This window comes from Leuciscus leuciscus, assembly GCF_965113295.1.
Source record: "Leuciscus leuciscus genome assembly, chromosome: 20".
In the NCBI taxonomy this organism is placed as follows: Eukaryota; Metazoa; Chordata; class Actinopteri; order Cypriniformes; family Leuciscidae; genus Leuciscus; species Leuciscus leuciscus.
The window spans coordinates 30134541-30156715 of NC_138744.1; the positions used below are offsets into that span (position 1 = coordinate 30134541).

Here is a 22175-nt window from a genome sequence, read left to right on the forward strand (position 1 = left end):
TTCAACAACACGTTCAAAAACGCTGATTGATTCATTAAAAGATAGTAATGAAACAAGGTTAATTATTTTAAATTTTGAGCTCCACTTTTCAAGGCTCAGCTGACCAGCAATGCCGTCGCATGGGTAACGCTGAAGCTTCACTTAATAGAGACAAATGGCATTGATTCAATGCGTGACTCAATGAGTTTTGTTTCCCGCGACCGCGAGTTCCTCGCTCTGTGGATGCTGACCAGCGCTGTCGCTGATGCCATTCATGGTAAATACCCTTTATTTTAAACGTTAAAAGGATGACAGGACAAATATTTAACTTTCCTTGGACACGGCAACCTTTTCACAAATATGACTTGACCTCAAAGACAGACGCAGGTAATCGCACGCGCTCAGTCGATCTCTCTCATTCACTGTCTGTTTAGGCTTAAGTGCAAATTAGAGATGCACCGATTACAATTTTCTGGGCCGATTCCGATTTTTCATTAAATTTGACCTGCCGATACCGATTTTAGCCGATTCCGATTTCATTTTTTCTAACCACTTTACAGCACACACAAATATTTCTTTTATATCTTTTCTGTAATAGAACATTTTACAATTTGCATAGTACATATTTTTTTGAACAGATAAATGCTATAAAATAGAACTATATAAATTACTCCAGGACAGGTGTGGGTAATTCAAACACATCTAAAGTGTAGTGTTATGCAAGAACCATTTCCTTTCCTTTTCACATTCAATATCCAATAATTTTTTTATACATGTATTTAGCAAACTAAACGTCTGTATGAAAACAGGGAATGGCGATAAAATAATATATAAATAAATTAAATAAATATAGCCTTGCAGTATAAAGATATTTCTCAAAGCACACACACACAGGCCTATTGCAATCACTTGTACAAACTGAATAATAAAACAAGTTTAAATGGGTACATTTTCTATAAATATTAGTCTTCGTTTTCTTTTCTGACATAGCCTACTCCAATTCTTGTTAAAACACGCAAATTCTGTGCATTTTGGGCACTTTTTTGTGAAACCCTATTTAGGCTATTTTGTCCATCAAAAGTGTGCTTTCCCTTTAATTGAGCGCGAGCAGTGCAGCAAATAGACTCGGCGCCGAAACACGCGCTTCACTGCTCGCGACGCTCCTGCTTGACGCTCACGCGCTGCCCCTGCTCCCGTTGTGAATGCACTCATTGATTAACATGCACGCCGAAAAAAAATACGAATCGAAACTGTTTTCAGTGTGAGCATCAGTTCTTTTTGAACACTTTCATCTCGTTTTAACAAAACCGTGATAATATTGATTATCGTGATGATTTTGGTCACTATAATCGTGATATGAAATTTTCATACCGTCCCATCCCTACCTTTGAATATGCTTTCATCACGGCCGGAGGATCTCAGACAAATCTCAGGGAGAATCCCACCATCAAAAAGAATAAAACGTTTTTTATAGAAGAGGAGCATGGCAAAAATGACATGATACATTACATCATTTCCCTACAATTTGATTGGTTCTTCATATGCAAACCCTTCTGTTACTAGTGGCGCTTTTCCACTGCATGGTACGGTATGGCTCGGTTCAGTATGGCTCGATTCGGCGCGGAACGGTTCGGCTCGCTTCGCTTTTCCACTGCATGGTACGGCTCGGCTGGTTTAGTACGGCTCGATTCGGCGTGGAACGGTTCGGCTCGCTTCACTTTTCCACTGCGTGGTATAGGGCTGTCAACGAATATTCTAAATTCGAATATATATTCGAATAGTTTTAAAAAACAGAAATTCGAACGTGAAAATAAATATTTGAATGTGAATTTAGAATATGGTAAAACACGTCCGCGGAAGCAGAGGCGCGGCTGTCTGCTTTGCGAGTGGGCGCGCGCGCTGCCTGAGGGACAGGTCACACGAGTCGCACTGTCTAGCACAGCGTCACTGCTGAAAGTTGACAGTGCACTAAAAGACAATGGAATAAATTGCAGTCAGTTTTTCCTTTTTTTAATACAAGCACCAATAATGTAAGTAGCCTTTTTCTTTTTTAATAGCACTTTATTTTTGATGAACCTCAGGGTAAAAGTTCTTTGTTGTCACATTTCTCTGAATTGTGTGCCTCATTTTATTTAACGTTAAACAGAAAAGTTCCATGTTTACCACAGCACAGCTCGCTCGGAGCTTTCAATGTCGGTTCTATACTGTAAAACTTCAATTAATGTTAATAAATTTGTTTCAATCACTGAATGAAGCCTGCTATATTTGGGACAAGAGTCGCGACCTTAAATTGCTTGCACAAAACTCTTGATCAGCACTCAACATGTGCTTATTGTTGTTCATTTAAACCGTTATGCGCAGAGAGAGCGTGAGCGCGAGGGCGCGCGAGAGAGAGAGTGCCTGCGAGTGGGCGAGAGTGAGGTCTGCGGTCTTGGCCATTAGTTTATTTACTTGGTTTTGTGTTGGTAATACATTGTCAAATATCTCTACTGCCATGACATCATCATATTAAATGCGAATTTTTCATTCCGTGTTTTCCCATCCGCTCCTCAGCAACCAACGAGAGGAACGTCTGCACCTCGTCCACTGACCACGATTCAGCCATTTCTTTTTTTTAAGTTTATACTTTTTTATTATTTTTTTTATTTTTTTTTAAGCAAATACTTTTAAAACAGGCGCTACAGCGTTGGCTGTTGTCTTCTGGCTATTTAAATCTAGCGGGTTTAGTGTCTCGTGTTGTAAATACAATGACGCTGGTAGTGATGATTCTGTCTGACCAATCAGTGATCTGCAGTGTTTTCACGTCACATTTTAGTATCGGTACGGTACGCTTGGAACCTCAACAGAGGTGGTACCATTTAAAGCGAGCCGAACCGTACCGTACCATGCAGTGGAAATGCGTCATAAGTGAGCCGTACTGAACCGAGCCGTACCGTACCATGCAGTGGAAAAGCGCCAAAGCGTGCCGTACCGAACCGAGCCGTACCATACCATGCAGTGGAAAAGCGCCATAAGTAGCTTGAAGCAACTTGGATCTCAAATCATAAAAAAAAAAAAAAAACTTTGGAAACGGTTAGAGGTTCAGTTGATTACTCGATATGTGATGAGACTATTCTAGACTGTTATATGTTTGATATTGTCTAGCCAGCATCTCAGAATTGTCCACTGGTTTCGACACAATCTTCAGAGTACATTTTGTTCAAGTGTTAGAATGTTAGGCCTAAAGGAGAAGAAAGGTTAATGTTTAATAAATCCAGCACACTATCATTAACCGTTAATATGACAAGATTGTTAAATTACATTTAAATTAGAATGGATAAGTGTCTGAGACCCATAAAAAATAAAAAATAAATTGTTTTCCAGGGGTTAAGTTTTACATGTGGAAATAGCAGCATAATTCACACATCATCACATCACACACCTGCAGTGTTTCTGTGAAGGAAAAACTGTATACAGTCAAACCAAAATTTATTCAGACACCTTCAACATGTCTCACATTTTCAGTTTATTCGCTATAGTTTAGAAAATAGTAATAAAATATGACAAGAACTCAAATCAATTGAAATTTCACTGGTTTTGGCCATCCTTCTGTTAGACTGTCTCACAAATGAATTAGGTTGAATATCTGTCAGCTGTTAAATTTAAATACACAATTAGATAATACCAATTTAGGTCATCCAATTACCAAGCAATGCTTAATTTTGTTCAGTCTGTGGTGTAAAAAGGTTGCACTGCTCAATTTAAATAGTCAATAGTAAAATCTGTGGCGTTCAGCGTGGTGTTGTGCCAAACACATTTTTACGCATGTGAAGTGATAAGTGAAGGATCCAGTGATTTCATCTCCCACATTATTGTGATGTCTGTAACTTAACTTATTTTCATATACATTTTTCTCAGCCAATATTGACATGCTTTATTGCACTGAATTAATCGGCTTAACATGTAATTCAATTACATTTGTAATAGTGGTGCAATCAATATCTTCGGTTCGGCACACACTTGATCCGCGGATTGATTTATGAAAACATTTTTTAAAAGTTGTGCGCATATTCAGTCCACACACAGCGTGGTCATTGAACGTGGAGGAGCTTGAAAGCCCGTGTCATTTAAATCCCCTGTATGGGAGCATTTTGGCTTCCCTGTCAAATATAATGATGAAGGAAAGAGGTTAGTGGATAAAACTGTGACGGTGTGTAGGCACTCTGGCACAAGAAAGCCATATTACAGTGGAAACTAGGAATCTGTAGCCCCGCCTTAGCTCTGAACACGCGTCTATTTCGCTTCAAACACTCGCTTTATCATTATACGCGCGCGGCGCGTCCTATTCGCTTTGGACGCGCGAATGGATTCAAACTGTTCAAGCATCGAACTAGACGCGATAGACGCGAATTTGACGCTCTATTCGCGTTTGGTGTGAACGCAGAAAAATGAACAGGCAGCGATGTCAAGATTGCAATGCTGGAATGTGTGTGTGTGTGTATCAGAGAAAGAGAGAGAGGTACTTGTTCTCCATTTGAGTGAGATGTTTTTATGTGGCTAATTGAGCAAAGTGCTTCCATATATTTCATTATTAGTAGTATTAGTTCAAGAATAAAATAAAAATATCGGTATCGGCAAATAGCCAAAGCTGCGGCATCGGTTATCATATCGGAAGTGAAAACGTGGTATCGGGACATCCCTAGTGCTTTAAATAGGCTACATGCTTTAAGTGCTTGAGCCACGTTACGATATCCTGTCAAGCACCCACTGTTGATTTTATATATTTTAATTTAATGATTTAAAAGTGTTAATAAACAAAAAGACAAAACTTATTGTCTTTTTTTTTCTTTTCTTTTTTGCTGATCCGAAAAATGATCCGATCCGTGACTCTGATCCGAGAAACGATCCGAACCGTGAGTTTTTTGATCCGTTGCACCCCTAATTTGTAATAGAAATTTGATTGACAGTAGTAGTAAAAACATCTTTAAAGGCCCATTCACAATTAATGATATGTACATTAGCATCCACATCAACGCACAATATCGTTATGTTTAATATAAGTGTGATCAGCAGTTTTGTCGTCTGCTGCGTTAAATGCTCGAACTCTATCAGCAGGATTGAGTCTGATTGGCTTTTGGTTTTATCGTTCATTAACAGGAAATAATCATTTTGAAATTGATTCCAACAATATTGTTCACTCTGTCATTATCGTTATAGTTATGATGTGTGGACTTTGCTATTCTTCTGAATTTAATTATTATAATTTTTTTACTATTTCTTTATCATTATCATAGTAATCGTTCTTGGTAGTTACATTAAATAAGACTGATATACCTTCCAGTACATTTGTGATGCTGCACATATGTTAATTTGAGAGTAATGTATTGTGGGATACCGTACTCATGTATTCCTGTTACCCTGGTTTTATTTTTGTCCTTGATTCAGTTTTTTTGAAACCGGTTATTTTCTGTCCACAATTATTTGAGTCATATCTGTTTATTAGAGTGAAATCCACTTGTGTCTTTAAAGTGCGTTGATATTAGCACTGGCCAGGTGGTATAGTTTGACACAGTGTTGTTATAGTGTCTATCTCTCTTCTGTAGATTTCCAGGCAGAAACCCTCCATAACTTTCAGACATAGACTAGGTCCATTTAGGATAATGTGCCTAAAGCCCAAAGTATACCTTACTTTTTAGTCCATGTACAAATGTTTCATGCTGCTAAGTACACTGCAAAGTTTCTGGATTAACAACAGTATTTCAATGCACGATTGAATCTGAAACTGCAATGATTGACAGTGATAACCAATGGATGAGACAAAACATAAAAAATTTTTAGAAAACTTTATTCAACAGTTTTTGCTCTTGTACCGAAATCGGTACAGAGAACTGCAAAACATTACTGGAATTTATGTCAAAATTGCACATTAGTCACTCAGAAATAAATTACCGTTACCGTTAGGTCTATTTCACAAAAGAAAGAGGACACACTTACTACTTCAGTCGCGTCTGTTTTTGTTTATCTGGTAGTTACAGGACATATTTACATCACATTTAGAAAGAATGATAATTTCTACAAATATATGCCACCAAAAATACGACCTGAGGAGCTTTAGCAGCACTCTCTCGATTAGGGTTGGGCATCGAGAACCGGTTCCAACTGAGAACCGTTTAAAAAATAACGATGCCATTGGAATCGTTTAGAAAATTTGTTTTCGATTCCGATCATCGGTTCCAAACGCGCAAGTTTTGGTTTCCATAGTGGCCACTGGATTTCCGGAAGTGCTTGCCGCGCCCGCTTGTTCTGTTGCAGGCATGGAGCACGGTAAGCGGCGCTCAAAAGTGTGGCTTTATTTCACCTTAAAAAAGCCTGGGTCGGCAGAGTGCAACACATGTGACAAACTTATTTCTTGCACGGGCGGATGCACTACAAATATGACTAAACACCTAACGTTACGCCTGCATGGTGTACAAAATTTACAAGGAGTGTAGCGTGTTCGACATATGTCCACTGTCTCTGAGCGCTGGTCCACTGTCTCGTCCTCCTCAGGCAACCCTGCGCGACCAACGTTAGTAACGTTGCCAGGATCGAGTGCAAAATAATTAATCTGTAATGTTTTTTATTTTGAATAGAAATCATCACTCATAAAGCGTCATTCACGTCTTCTCCGGTTTATTTGTGTTCACATACATGCAATAAACAGCATCCGCCAGGGCTCTTAATCCAATGGTGCGCATATTTGGAGAAATAATGATTTATCATCACATGTTTGTAAAATGATTCGCGTCAGTTTATGATATCAGCGCTCTCTCATTCGCTGTACAGCTGTCAATCATCTCACGTGGACCAACGTGATATGAGGTATTTTTTTTTAAATGAATAGAGAATGTTTATAGTATACGTGCTAAGCAAGGTAGCTATTAGCTGCATATAAAATGCTAAATATAACATATTTCAACATCTTTTTTTTTTACTTAAAACCATTTTAAACCGCGACCGGAATATGATACAAATCAATGGTGTTTTAAAGTGAGCTTTTATACATTGAGTTAGTTATGTCCAGAGAGTCCAGACCAGGGTGCAAGTTCTGCATAAATCTGTTTTTTGGTCTGGTGCAGAGGCATTCCTAATTTTCTCCCACGTGGGCTGCAGCTCCCAAAACTAAAACTAAATCAAAATAAAATGTTCCTCTGTGAAATGAGCCTGTGACAGGTTTTGACTCCACCCCTCAAAGAATCGGAATCGAGAATCGAAAAGAACCGAAATCGAAATGAAGAATCGGAATCGGAATCAGAATCGTTCAAATCAAAACGATGCCCAACCCTACTCTCGACTCCCATACAGAAATTTTCAGTCAGAGAAACAGAGGAAGCTCCCGAAAAAAAAGTTGCTTTATTTTATGATAGTCCGGTATAAAGAGACGAGACGTAGGCTACTGACAGATAAAATAAAAACATGACTGTGTGATCGCCTTAATTACTGGTCGGATTTCTTCAAGCGTTCACTATGTTTTTTACTATGCGTATCTTCAAGCGTTTACTATGTTTACTATGGTAATGGTTAGCGCGCATAGTCTTTTGCATCACAAACAGAAGGCATTCAAACATGAACACGAGTTAAATTATTTTAAAAGTCTTTAATGCTGACAGAATCATCCGGCGCTGCCGTCTCCTCTATGCTCCCGACTCGGGTGAACTCCGCCTCTGTTCGTAACCTCTCCTCTAGCTCGAGCTGGCCCGCTTTGGCCCAAGGTATTCGACGGCCAGAAATCCTGGCCGTTGGCCCCGAGTAGGCCCGTGTACAAGCCCCGGTCCAGCCCCAGAAGTGACAGTGGAAACGCGACTGGCCCTGGCACGCACTAGCACGGCCCGGCCCGGCCCTGGCACGACAGTGGAAACGCGGCTATTGATGTCAGCAGTCTTCCTTATAGAGTGCCCTCTGGAGGACAAACTATGCAGTGCCAACACTCGTAACATGGTTGCAGGGTGTTTCGTCCGGTTTTATTTTATTTTTTAAATATTCATTTATCGGCCGTTATAAAAGCCGATACCGATAGTTTGAAAAATACCTAATATCGGGCGATAATATCGGCCCGCCGATATATCGGTCGGGCTCTAATAAAAACTACTAGCCTAATTAATGTAAATTTAAAACATTATTAAAGACAAGTAAGCAGTCAATAAGAAAATAAAGTGTTTTGGGTTTTTTCAGATAGGTCTAAGTTATTCAGTCAAGAGCAGTGAGTGATTTTATTTGTCCTTTGTTTGATTAACATTAAAACACAGCAGCATATTTATTAGGCTGCTGGCCCTTTAAGACCAAATGCACGGATCCCATAAGAATTTACTGTCTACGTTCACTTGAGATAATAATAATAATAATAATTTGTTACATTTATATAGCGCTTTTTCTGAGACCTCAAAGCGCTTTACATAGAAGTGGGGAATCTCCTCAACCACCACCGAGATAACCGACTATGTTTACTGGGAGACTCACCAAGGCGACGTTTTTACATAATTTTGTGTGAATTAGTCCATTTAAGTGCAAGACATGATAGAAAATTAAAGACAGTATCCGCTCGCTGTCTGAGACATTAGCAAACACTGAGACGCCCTTTTCGGGGCTTGCGCTTCGGATGTTTGCGTTCTTGACCTGTAATAATGCAGGGAACCACTCATTATGTAAATCATGTAACAGTTCATGTTTTACTTGCATATACTATTTAGTTTTAATCCAGATGACATATTTGCTGAGTGAACGATCAGCAACCAAGAGCATACAACAGAAGTGCGCTCTCTCTCTCTCTTTACCGTCAGTTACCGTTAAAGCTGCAGTCCGTAACTTTTTTTGGCTAAACATTACCCAAAATAAATTGAGCAAGTAACTTCAAAACTATCTGCTTGCCGTAGCTCGATTCAAAACGGTAAGCTTGTAATAATGTTTTTAATTCCAGTGGTACTGGTGGATTTCCGCGGGAAATTCGAGCATGTCTTTGCGTCATTACGTCACATCTGTACACATAAAGAAGGTATCGCCGCATCCCTATTGGAATACTTTGTTTAGTTGCCTGGGTTGTAGCACATCAGTTTACTGCTGTTCATTCATTCAAAACTAATCTTCCCTTCAAGTGAAGTAAAAAAATATGGCCCAGAACTATAGTGATACCTCAACCAGTGAGCACAAGCTCCTCAGACAGTGGGCCTATTTTACAGGAGGACATTTTAGGAATCAGATTACACACAGCATGAGTTATAAAATAGAATGTCTTTGACTGAAGGCTTCATTAATGTCAGATGACTTCACCCTTCACAACTAACTGTTTGTCCTTTATCATAAAGTGTAAGACTTTTCTAATGAGTGTTAAGCTCAGTTTTCCACAAATAGCATGGGCTTCTGCAGTGCCAGACTCTCAGGACAGAGCTAGAACACTGACTCTTTGTAAAGTTTATCTGCATTTTGTTTCTTCCCATAATGGTTGATAAATAAAAAAATAAAAAAATGCTACTTTGAGTATTAAGGCCCCGATATACTCACAGCAAAGTTCTTTTTCGTTCTTCGATTGGGGGTAAAAAGAAGTTTGAACTCCAGTCAAGTCACATCGTATTTATGTATAAGAGTCAAAATCTGCTACGGGGTAATTAAATGTAACAAATCATGTCTTTTATTGGAAAATCAAACATTTTATCATACTTTGATAATTTTCCTAATCTCTTAGTAGTGTGGGTTTTCTACTTCTCGTAAATGCTATGGTGCAATTGCGCACGTTATTTGATCTAGGCCTAATGCACAGATCCACTGGACACATTCGATTTATTTCCCTACTGTTTATATTCAGTATATCCAGTTCCTACTGGGTATTTTGACAATTATGTGTATTTGACTGTTTAGGCGCGAAACCGAAGCCATAGCCACAGGTTTTGTGACATAATGTTCTGGCATTTGGCACTATCCATGATTACTTCTATCTTCACTACTGTCCTTTAGCCCAGACACATGAAGAATACAGGATAATTTTGTCACATGCAGCAAGTAACCAGTACTTGCCAGATATTTTGGCAGCTCCTTTAATGTTGCTGTAAGTCTCTTGGCATCCTCTCTGATAATTTTTTTTAAATGTTTTTTGTTACATTAATTCTTGACTGGTGCCTTGTTCTGTGTATTGTCATTGTGATGCCTCATTGTCTCGTTGTTGGCCTTCATGGTTTTACTTGGCAGTTTTAGAAATACTTTTGTACCCTTCTCCTGATTAGTACCTCTTCAAAATAAGATTACGCATCCTTGATCACATCTTATAGCTGAAGCCATGGCCAACAAAGATCTTACAAAGAACATCCTATAGAAACAGCTGACTTTTATTCAGGGTAAATCAGCATAATTTATTTTAAATGGTGACCAGAGGAATATAATTACTTTTCAGTAGGGGTTTGAATGCGATTAGATATTTCCAAACAGATTACCATGACTTGTTATAAAAGGGTGTGCACATTTATGCAACCAGGTAATTCTTTTTTTCTTTTTTTTCTTAAAAGTCTGTTACATAAATTTTGTTGGTTTCAGTATACATTAGGGATGTCAACGATTAATCGACGATCGATTAATTGTCGATAATACATTTAATCGATACAACTTATCGATCATCGATTAAGCAGGTCTTCATGCGCGTGCGCGCTGCTCAACCGCGAAACATGTAAAGCGAGCGCGCCGGAGTTACGTTTGGGACCATTTTACACCTTCATCATGACTATGTTTGCGTGTGCATTCGCAGCCTTTTGTTTTGTGCAAATGTAAGTTGTAATACTGTTTATTTTCTGTAGGCCTATCTATATCTGATTTATCTCATATTGGATGCATTTGGTTAAGAATGAACTCTGTAGTGAAGCGTCAGCGCGCGCAGCTCAAACGGCAGTGCACGACTAATAATGACTATTGGGACTGTAATATTACATAACATTATAAAGAGAACAATATTGTAATAAAACATTGTGAATTATTTGGGTTTAGTTGCCGTGTCGCGTTGCTCCAGGAAGACCGCGTCCACAACATAGTTCTGAATGAATGGCACGTAACTTAGTTCAAGTTCGATTGTGCATGAATTTGCGTAATTTTGTGCAGATATAATTTGTAATATTATGTTTATTTTGAATATATCTGATTAATCTCATATAGGATGCGTTTCTTTTAGATAAATAACGTGCTAGCAAAGTGCTCCAGTTTAACGGTAGCAGATTCATTCAGCGCGAGCAGTTGTTCCAGGAAGAGCACGTCCACAACAGTCACATTCTAAGCACATATGAGGCGGCGTTGGTGACACGTTGTATTAGTAGTTATATTTGATTATTAAATAATTAATTTAATTATCAAATAATTAATTTAATTATCAATCACTTCGAAACATTTTACAATCCTACTCTCCCTTTATTTATATTTAAAACCATTCTCATTGATTTGGTGAGGAACATAGCGTTTTGAGCAGCATTTGCAGACCCTGTCATGCTGTCATAGCCACTGCAGTAGACGCATATCGCAGTATTAAGGCTAACGATTAATCGATTAATTGATCGTTAATTTAAACGACGATCGATCATGGGAATTTGTGAAAATTGACATCCCTAGTATACATGATTTTCTTTATTTTAACATCTCAGAAAGTTGTAAAAGTGGTGTAGACATTTTATTCCCACTGTATTTATATTGTTGTTGTGAAAATTGAATTTTGTGTTGGATTAACTGCTAGTTTTTATTTTCATGAACAATTAGGGCTGCACGATATATCGTTTTAGCATTTAACAGGATGTGCGATGTCAATTATAGGGATCGTAGTTGTTCCGTGATCCGTACTGGCCAGCTGCCAGTATTATGCCTGCTATATTTAATTTATACAGTGAAGACAGTTTTATTTTATTTTTGATTATTCAATGTCTGTACCTGAATACAGTTAAATTTACCTGAAAAACAAAGCAGGAATAATTATTGCGCTTAATTCTTTTTGACATCAAGCAAGTCACACGTAAGGATCAGTCGCATGCCCAGTCCTTTCTCTGCTATATGCGTCAACCTAAAACTTAGACTATTCAAAGCTTTTGGAAATATCACATTAAAATCATTCAGATATTGCAAGCCTTTGCGATATGCAGCCTTAAACAACAACATACAAAGTGTGACAATGATAATCTCAGGTACTGATTATGCAAAAAATGCTGATAATGCTAAATTAATTTAATTTGTGTTTGAATATCATGTTAAGTGACCTGAATCATAATGAAAGCGACAATGGATTATTCACCTCAGATCTTGAAAATAAATTAAAGGAAACGAGAGCTTTCAAACTGTGAACAAACAAGTGTATTCTATGACAGCAATTGTATTTTGTCATAGAATTGGCTGTAATTTTTGATTGTTTTTGTCACATCTCATCGTTGTTGCGTCAGGTGTGGACATACAAATTGTCATTGGTATCGTATCACATTGTGTCTGGTTAGGAGGCGATGTTGGCCTAGGTAGATTGTAGATGCACTTTAGTTCAAAATGAAATGCTCAAAATTATTACATCAAAAGATTTCAGCTAGGCCCTCAGGCCATTTCCAGTGTGAGTCTTTTATCTTTTGTTAATAACTTTTTGTTTTAGTCATCGTAGAATTATTCTGTAAATTTAATAAATATATCGTGTCTGATTAATTTAGTCAATTTTTCTCAGACTTAAAATGACATCTAATTTTACTCAATGAAAATGTTTTGTTAAAGTGAAAAAAGCCACCTTTATATATTAAATGTATCAATTTAATAACGTAAAAAAGTACTTGTTAAAAATAAACTGGTCTCTTAAAATTATGACAATACCCTGTTATACGCCCAGCTAATACAGTATTGTGACATTCTGTATTCTTCAGTTATTCACTGTCTAGTGTTATGGAAAGAGCATCACAACATGACTTTCTTACATTCTGAATAGCATGTAACTTAGGTCAGGTTAACGTGTAATTTTTGCGCAGATGTTATGTTTATGTTGTGTATTGGTGATTAATCTCATATGTATATGCTTTTGGTTGAACAAAGCATGTTATTTTACTGTGGTTTACTGGTTCATTCACTGCTCAGTTTCTGTTCATGTAGCTGAAGTGGTTCAGTTCTGACTAACTATTTTAGATTGACTATGATTATATGAAACAATCATTATTTCTAAAGTTTCTTCTTCATAAAGCATTTAGTTCAGGGGTGCCCAACCCTGCTCATGCCGATCGACTGTCCTGCACAGTTCATCTCCAACCCTAATCAAACACACCTGCCTTTAATTTTCAAGCATCCTAAAGACGTTAATTGGTTGCTTCAGGTGTGTTTGATTAGGGTTGGAGATAAACTGTGCAGGGATGCGTTTCCCGAAAGCATCGTTAGCCAACTATGGTCGCAAGTTCAGTCGTTATCAGCATAGTTCAACGAGTCGGTGTCTCCCGAAACCATCGTTCCAACAAACATTCGCAAACAGCATCGCAAAGTTGTGTGGTTGGAACGACAGCTCTCCACCTGTGGTTAGAAGCATAGTTTCTAGATTGCATGACATGTGGACTTAATAAATCCTAATATTGAGCAAAATAAGCAAGCTGACATTCAGTACAACCTGTCTTTAGAATACATACAAATGTAATTTACGTCTTTGAGTTTGTCAAGAGATTTAAATCACCGTCTTTGAAGACTGCGCATGTGCGAACGTGCTCTACTAAGTACACTACGAGCCAATGAACAAATCTGGAAATAAAACAAATTAACTGAGAAAAATGAGAAATAGTCCTCAGATGTCATGTCTGTAATTTATAGCAAAATATCTAGCATTAATTCGATCTCAAACAGATTCATTAAAATAAGTTATTACTTCACTACGTGCGTGACGTCATAAACCAACGTTGTTGAACGACCACTTTGCGACAATATGGTTTCGGGAAACAGTCGTTACTGGCTAGTTGATTTCTTCAACGATGCATGGTACTATGGTAATGATGCATCGAGTTACGTCGTTGTACGGGAAACGCACCCCAGGACAGTCGATCGGCAGGAGCAGGGTTGGGCACCCCTGATTTAGTTCATTTATAATATCATGCAGTGTTGTTTTTTTTAAAGCATATTTTTGTCAATTGTGGATTGTGTAACTTATCCAGTTACCAAAACCCATATGTCTAATTTGATGGTGCATAAAATGCGAGACTACTTCAACATCGCCTGTCATCTTCATTACTGAATGGATTCTCTTCACTTGTGAAACTATGAAACTTATTGTTTAACAGTCACGAAGACTCACGATATGCAACTCCATATAAAACAGATGAATTGCTAAATTGTGAATCTATTTGGATCCAGGCATACGACATAGTTACTTAGAGTAGCAGTGTTCTTTGAGAGAGCAGCTCGGGCGCAGTGTGACACTCTGATGCACTTGTCTTATTCAGGGCAGTTTCACTTCAGCTGCTCTCTTTCAGTTCCATATACAGAAACAGGATAAATGTGGCTGTAGTGATCCCTTTGTTAAAATTTTGGTGGCACTTTGTAAAAAGCATACAGTAACAAAGTACTTGCAAATAATTTGCAAACTATTAGTTTATAGTTAAGTCTCATCAGAAAATTGACTAAACTGCTCAATTCATATGGATTCGTTTTACGATCTAAAGTGTTTACACTTCAGTGGCTGTTGGGTAGCTGTCAACGGAGGGACAGAAAGCTCAGATTTCATTAAAAAAGATTTTCATTTTACTAGAAACGAAAGTCTTACTGGTTTGGAACGTCATAAAGGTTGAGTAATTAATTAAAGAGTTTTCAATTTCAGGCTATAACATTTTAACAACATCATAACAATTTCTTTAACAAAGCATAAAACATTATCTAACTCTTTACATATGAGCTAATTAAACAATAATAATTTTGTTAATTACAGCGACAATGAATGAAGAACTCACTATTTGTTATAGCCTATAAATATATTAACAGTGTAGAGTAAACTATTAATTTACTATAAACTAATAATTTGCAAATGATTTATGAGTATTTCATTACTGATAAAGTGTTACCAATTTTTGTTTTGTTCATTTCTTACGTATGCTCCTCCTTTCTCTTTCTATTATGTTAGTGTTGCAGACTAATAACAAATCTTTTCCCCATTTTCCTTTTGTTCTTTATGCAGCGGATGCCAGTCACAGGCTAAATCTCTTCTACGTGGCTAATGATGTCATTCAGAACTGCAAAAGGAAGAACGCTATCATTTACCGAACCTCCTTCGCTGACGTGCTGCCAGACGCTGCCCTGCTGGTCAAGTTAGTAAATCGTGTGTGTGTGTGTTTGAGTGTGATTTGTACTAGGGATGTCCCGATACCACTTTTTGCAGAACGAGTCCGATACCGATACTGTAATTTTTGGTACTCGCCGATACCGTAACCGATACCTGAATTTTCACTGCATTTGTAATTTTTAAATGTATTAGTAGATAAACCAAAAGATTATAAATCATATTAGTTGGCTTAATTTGTTCATCAAATATATATATTTCTTTCAGTTATTTTCATGCTTAATTAAGCCTGCTAAAATGCATTGTATGAGCTTCTGTAAGCCTACTGTCACTGTTCATTCTATTGCTCTATCATATTTTATCTTTCATTTAATAGCACAGCACATATTTAGAGCTGCTTCAGCAGGGCTCAGTGCTGAGGACTGGGTCAGCGGTTCAAATGTTTGTCAAAACCAGTGAAATATCAATTATTTAATCCAATTTTGATACTACAACAAAAACTAGCAGCCTAATTAATGTGAATTTAAAACAAGTAAGCAGTCAGTAACAAAATAAAAACAAACAATCGAATTACAAATAGGACAAATATATACAATATAGAACAAAAAAGGCTACTAATGAAATAAACAGTGTTTTTAGAGTTTTTCGGGTATCTAACAGTACAGAAATTTGAATAAAGTAATCAAATGTGAAAAAAGCATATTCATTACTGTATGAATTATATATAGATGGATATTTTCTAAAGTTGAAAAGGGTAGCCTATTTAGTCAAGAGCAGTGAGTATTTATTTCTCCTTTGTTTGATTAGCATTAAAACACAGAAGCAGGTTTATCAAACTGCTGCCCCTTTAAGACCGAACGCACAGACCGCACTTGAACATGCTACGTTCATTTGAGATATAACCGACTTTGTTTACTATAGGATACTCACCAAGACGGGCGTTATTACATTGTGTGTGAATTCGTCCGTACAAGCGCAAGACGTGAAAGACAATTTAATTCAGTATTCGCGCTGAGACGCTGGTTTGTGGGGCGCGCGCTTCGGATGTTTGCGTTCATGAAACTTCTTAACCTGCACACGTCCTGTAATAACGTAGGGAACCACTCGTTATACTTCAGTCAGGTAACAGTTCATGTTTTACTTTACTTAGGCTACATATACGATTTAGTTTTGTGCTGAGTGAACGATCAGCAATCAAGAGCATTCAACAGAAGTGCGCTCGCTCTCTCGCTCTCTCTCTGTCTCTCTCTCTCTCGTCAGTTAACGTTAATAATAAGCTAAAGCTACATGCCTCGTTTAATTTCGTTGCCATTGACATCCGACTGAACAAACTTTCCACTGATGTCTCGTCTGTTTAAACTAAGGCATGTGCTCGACCAGCTCGCGCGTCTATGCCTCAGTTCACCTCGACAAAGCACTCGCGGCGGCCAGTTTCGTTTCGCAAAATGGACGTGGTATCGGTGCGTGGTATCGGCGAATTTTTATGAGTACGAGTATTTGAGGACAGTATCGGCCCGATCCCCGATGCCAGTATCGGTATCGGGCCATCCCTAATTTGTACAGAAGCACGTTCTCTGATGACTCTCTGTGTGCTTGTAGGGATGCTAAAGTGTGTAAGTCAGTGGACAGGATCTTCACTATTTGGCAAGAGAGGAACGTTTATCCTGAGGAGCTGATCACTGAGCTGAAAGCCAGTCTGCAGAAGAAAGAGAAAGAAAAGGAAAAGGAAAAAGAGAAAGAAAAGGAAAAAGAGAAAGAGAAAGTGAAAGAGCAACCCCCTCCTCCTGGTAAGTTTTTGGCAGTTACTTGCGCTAATGTAAAGGTAGACAGCATCAAGTTACACATACTGTAACGCGAGTGTTGTACATTTCTTTGTTATTTGGATAACCGTTTTCCTGTTGGTTATATGGCCGCTCTGTGTTGTATGGGAATGTCCTGCGCACGTGATGACGTTCAGAACAGCGCGCGTTCACAGCAGTGCAGTGTCTGACAGGATTATTCTCTCCAATAAATGCATCATAGAAAAAAAAAAACTTCTCACAAAAAAAGCCCATTTAAATTTTGTTTTATCATATAAATGTATTTACTAACATTAACGAACAATGAATGAGCAATATATTTGTTAGTATTTATAAATCTTTTTTTAGTTGTTAGTTAAAAAATAAAACTATTTAAGCTCTGGTCCATTAATATTAACAAATACTTCTATAAATTTAACAAAGGTTATTTGCAAAAGTCAATTTTAAAAAGATTAAAAAAATCAAATAAATTGTTCAGTTAATATATTCATTGCTGCCATTAAAAGAAACAAATGAACACCATGACTCCTTTAAGTGTTTGTCTGTGTCAATTTTCCCCAACCAACCATGTTCCCCAACCCCCCAAAAGCTGTAAACCTAGGGGAAACACTGTGTGTGTATATATTAGGGGTGTAACGATACACAAAACTGACGGTTCGGTACGTCCCACGGTTTTGACGTCTCGGTTCGGTTCGGTTCGGTTCATTTAGGTGGAGTGGGGGGTTTAGAAAGCTAAAATTGTTTTTGTTTTTAAACAGATAATTTAATTAACAAATTGTGTCCTTGTCTTTAAATTAATTCAATTACAAGTAAACGTTTTGCAAGGATAAAACTAATTATCTGCTAATGCTGTAAACTATATAGGAGCCCTTACTTGCACATTACTATAACATTAAAGCTTAACAACAGAGCCAAGACTTTTAGCCTAAATTCAGTTGCTATTTATTTTTAGATATAATAATAATCAACACTCAAGTAACAAATTGTATGAAAACATGTAAACTGCACATAAGGCAGTTTTTACATTAACATATGTTTTTACTCTATTTTATTATTGAAATATAATAATTTACACAGTTGCTGTCATTTTCATGACAGATATTTTAAACATACATAAAATAATCAAGATGTCATTAACAGGTTAAGTAAAATATAATATATAGGCTAATATAGTGCATTTATTTAGTGAAAGAGTTCATTTCCTTAGCAAACCAACAAGCTGTGGACACTGAATGACTTGCCTGAGGTAAATAAAGCTATGTGAAAAAAGAAGCGTTTTATTGACATATTTCCGCTGTTGAAACACTGACTGAGCGATTACACGAGTTATGATGCCTTTCAGTAAGTATACTGTATCTTTCAACATACCTTCAGGTGTCCATTCATGTTTATTCTGTAACTGAGGAAGAGAATCGCGTTTACTCGCGCTCCGCGCTGCCGCTTGAAATGAGGAGCCTAGTAGCCTACGGTGATCTGTCACGCCACATCAAAGAGCGCCAAAACGACATTTAATGTTTGAATTTCGTCATCAAATAGACAGAATTTGAAAGATTACACCTTGCTTATTATCGAATGTAACAAAACACTGAGCTTATTGCGATTAAATGTGGTTAATGGGGGTTAGGCAACGCTGTATTCGTTGTGTACACATAAGACATGAGGTCCAATGAGCCGGGACAGCAGGGGGCGGGGCAGCAGGGGGCGGGGCGGGCGTGTTCGGTACGCCATGAGAGTATCGCGATTCGTATCGTGGGTGGTGTATCGCGGTTTTTCGGTTCGGTTCGAATATCGTTACACCCCTAGTATATATATATATATATACTTAATATTTTTATTTGTGTGGCCTTTAGAGTGAGTTGGAAAGTCAACATATTGCTGGAGACCAAAACTGTCCAGACAAGAAATTAAATCTCTTCTAAATGGGTTACTGGCATTGTCCACATGAATGTTAAAGTAACCCAGTAGAATAATATTAGATGATAGTGTACACAGAGAGGTTAAGAATGCTCAAAATGAATCTAAAAAGGTACTGCAGTATTTCTGTGGCCAATAAATAACAGCTAATACTGTAGGTGTTGGAAAGCTGAGAAGTAAAGCAGCCGATTCAAAAGAAGCATACGCTGGTACAGTCAGCGGAGAAGCTTTATAGATCGAGTTGTGAAGTATCGCGTGAACTCCCTCTCGTCTGGAGATACGAGGTTGCGAAACATAACCAAACCCAGGAGGACATGCATGATTTAACTCTAAAAATGATCAAATAAAATATTTACAATTATAAAATGGGTATTTAACAGGAAATAAAAGTTAAAAACACCGGAGAGCAGCGGCAGCCAGGCATGCCAGCGTTCACCCAACCGGTGTGAGGTACTACTTTTGAATTTGAACTTACTACATGACCGTTAAAAAAGGTATGTTCTATATAGTATGAATAGGGGGTAGTATGAATGGAGTCCAGATGTTCTTGTTGTCGTCCATGCGCCATGTCATTATCATGTGACCTACCAGCATCAGTTGCGTTGCTTCACTTCCATTCATAAATTCTCTCCTGTGGCCTCATGGGATAGTAAAGTGTCCATCGAATGCGCACTTCAGAATCTCGCTAGTTAGTAGGTCATCCGGGAACATTTCGCCTACTGTGTTTCGAATACTATGTATTCAGACATACTACTCTGTTGGCGTACTGTTTTTCGCCTACTATACTTTAGGGAAGTATATGTATATATTCTTCTAAGATCAGCTAACTTCTAAGATCAGCTAACTGCATTATGTTAATGACGCAATTTCACCTGCTTCAATAATTTATTAGCATTAAATAATTTAACGCATTAAGGAATATTAATAAATCGCATGCGTTAACACTAACGTTGACAGCCTTCTATATAAAATGTTTTTGAAATTTCTGTCTTGTATTAAGTTGAATTTTCTTGTATAGTTCTGTAAATGGTATATCTTGTATTGTTTACCTTGTGTTTGCCATTATTAAAGACTTTTTGCTTGCTTGACTTTAAAGTCAATAAACAATCAAATAATAAAACATTATTTATAAAATAAATAAATAAATTTAATAATTGGTCTGTGTTTGTCATTGTACCGAATCCATAAATTACTAAAATTACCTTCAGTATTTGACATTTAATTTTTTTTTTCATTAATTTAACAAATGTACTTACTGCCATATTCTCCGACACTGATTGTAATATGTTTGTGGAGAAAACTTTGTGGCTGAATATAAATGAAGAGTGCATACACTAACAAATGGCTATCCAATGCTTCACAATGAAAAGTATTAAAAAACTTTTTATATTTTTTTAAATAACTTGACCATGTGTTTTCCCCCCCTTTCTGCAGCCCCAGTCAACCCCAAAAGTGCTCTGAAATCTAAAATTGTTGCAGAGTTTGTAGTAAGTCATGATCTGTCTTTTAGGTTTAGTAGAACTTTTTCCTGCCTCTTTATTTCTGTTTAATTATTAGAACTAATAATTAATGTATATTTCTCTTTGTCAGCCGCATGATTTTGTAGAGCGGTTAATGTCATACAAGCAATCTCTGGATGAGAGTGATTTGAGAGAGAAGCAGTTAACTGCTCTCAGAGTGGAAGTCTGCAGCACTGAGGCCCTCAAGAGGTTAAAAGGTAATGAAATACTTCCCAAAAACTGCACTATATAACTGGAAAAATAGGCTTTTCAAATTCTCTCTCTCCTTACATCCACAGATAAAGCAGGAGGGAATAAATTCTCAAAGGACTTAGAGGAGGGAGGTACAAAGCTGCAGGAATTTGTGACATTCTTGGAGGGCCAGATGAAGGCAGGACCCCCGCTGCTGGAGGCTCTGGGAAACGCAGACATTTTTTATGAGATGCAGTACAAAGAGGTCAAAATTGTTGCCAATGTGAGTCAACAACTCTGTATTAGATTTGTTTACATTCTTGTGAACACGCTTGCTTTGGCAAACACCACTTATTACTAGGGTTGGGAATCGTAATAATTTTTCCGGTTCCAATTCTATTCGAATTATTAAACAAGTATAGTTAGTGGTGCACGATATATCAGCCGCCGATGTCATTTTTTTACACATCGGTATCGTTCTGATGTCAAAATAGGGTCGATGTGAACAGGCCGATAATCATTCCTGTGTATTTGAAGTGTGAAGTTGAAGATGAAGTTGACAATGCTGACTCGCGATCTTCGCAGTAGTGAATGCGACTGAGAGAAATGCACATTTCATACGGATGACATAAGCAGAGAACAGTCTGTTTTCTTTCGTTTTGAATTGTTCTGTTTAAAAGTACACATTTCAAGCTTTCTATATATGTCTCAGGTCTGTGAGGCAAGTACGCTACCTTATACGCTGAGTTTCGGTTCATTTATGAGACGAGCTCCAGTTCACGCGCCGGCGCCTCCATGTCGTGATTAAATATTTTCTACTATATGTACTTCTTATTTATTAAATCCAGGCAATTGGTTGATGAAACATTGATTAAAATTAAGATACAATTAATACAAAACGAAATTAAATTTAAAGGCAGGCTTTGTGATTTCTGTTTGAGGTCTCTGTGAAAGTTTTAAAGCAGTCTTTTAGTGCCGCTTTCAGAGCGCTCACGTCCATAACGAAGAACGGTCCCATCCGTAAAGGTTTTTTTATGTGTGAAATACATTTCTAAATAAATGCGACTTATAGTCCAGTGCGACTTGTATGGTTTTTTCCTCTTCATGACGCATTTTTTGACTGATCGTTTTTTGACTCGTAGATATTCTAATATATTCGAATACATAGCTTGATATTTGATACTAGGGGTGTGACGAGATCTCGTGTTACGAGATCTCGCGAGATTAAAACACGACGAGATTTCTCGTCGAGGTGAAACTTTGTCTCGTGAGTTGTTGTGATGTCAGTGATGGAGCGTGAGGGTGAAATTAGTATTGAAGATGCCCCTGCCACTTTTAAATCATTTGTGTGCCGGGCCAATCACACACACACTCCGCGCACACACACACACTGTCCCTCGCTCACTCACTCACGCACGCACACACACGCGCGCTCACTCGCGCACGCACACTCTCGCTCGCACTCAACCCGTTGTGGAGGACCGTTAAAATTAAACATGCTAGTCTTTCTGTCGTGATGTCCTGAAGCATCGCAGACGCGTATGTTAT

At 37.8% G+C, this 22175-nt stretch overlaps 1 protein-coding gene and 2 long non-coding RNA genes across 3 annotated transcripts in view; 2 read left to right on the forward strand and 1 right to left on the reverse strand.

Annotated features, from left to right (window-relative positions):
• Window positions 1-22175, forward strand: part of rprd2b (regulation of nuclear pre-mRNA domain containing 2b) — a 46845-nt gene that overhangs the window by 16326 nt on the left and 8344 nt on the right. Inside the window, exons 2-6 of the mRNA XM_082150259.1 lie at window positions 15122-15251; window positions 16823-17010; window positions 20371-20423; window positions 20527-20653; window positions 20735-20910. Of these exons, the coding sequence (XP_082006385.1) occupies window positions 15122-15251; window positions 16823-17010; window positions 20371-20423; window positions 20527-20653; window positions 20735-20910 (674 nt within the window). The remainder of the gene's footprint in view (window positions 1-15121; window positions 15252-16822; window positions 17011-20370; window positions 20424-20526; window positions 20654-20734; window positions 20911-22175) is intronic.
• On the forward strand, window positions 1358-3020 carry LOC309484273. The gene is made up of 2 exons (XR_014200808.1): window positions 1358-1534; window positions 2986-3020. It is a non-coding gene; the product is annotated as an uncharacterized lncRNA (long non-coding RNA).
• Window positions 6879-7284, reverse strand: LOC309484294. The gene is made up of 2 exons (XR_014200829.1): window positions 7219-7284; window positions 6879-7125 (listed from the first exon to the last, which is right to left on the reverse strand). It is a non-coding gene; the product is annotated as an uncharacterized lncRNA (long non-coding RNA).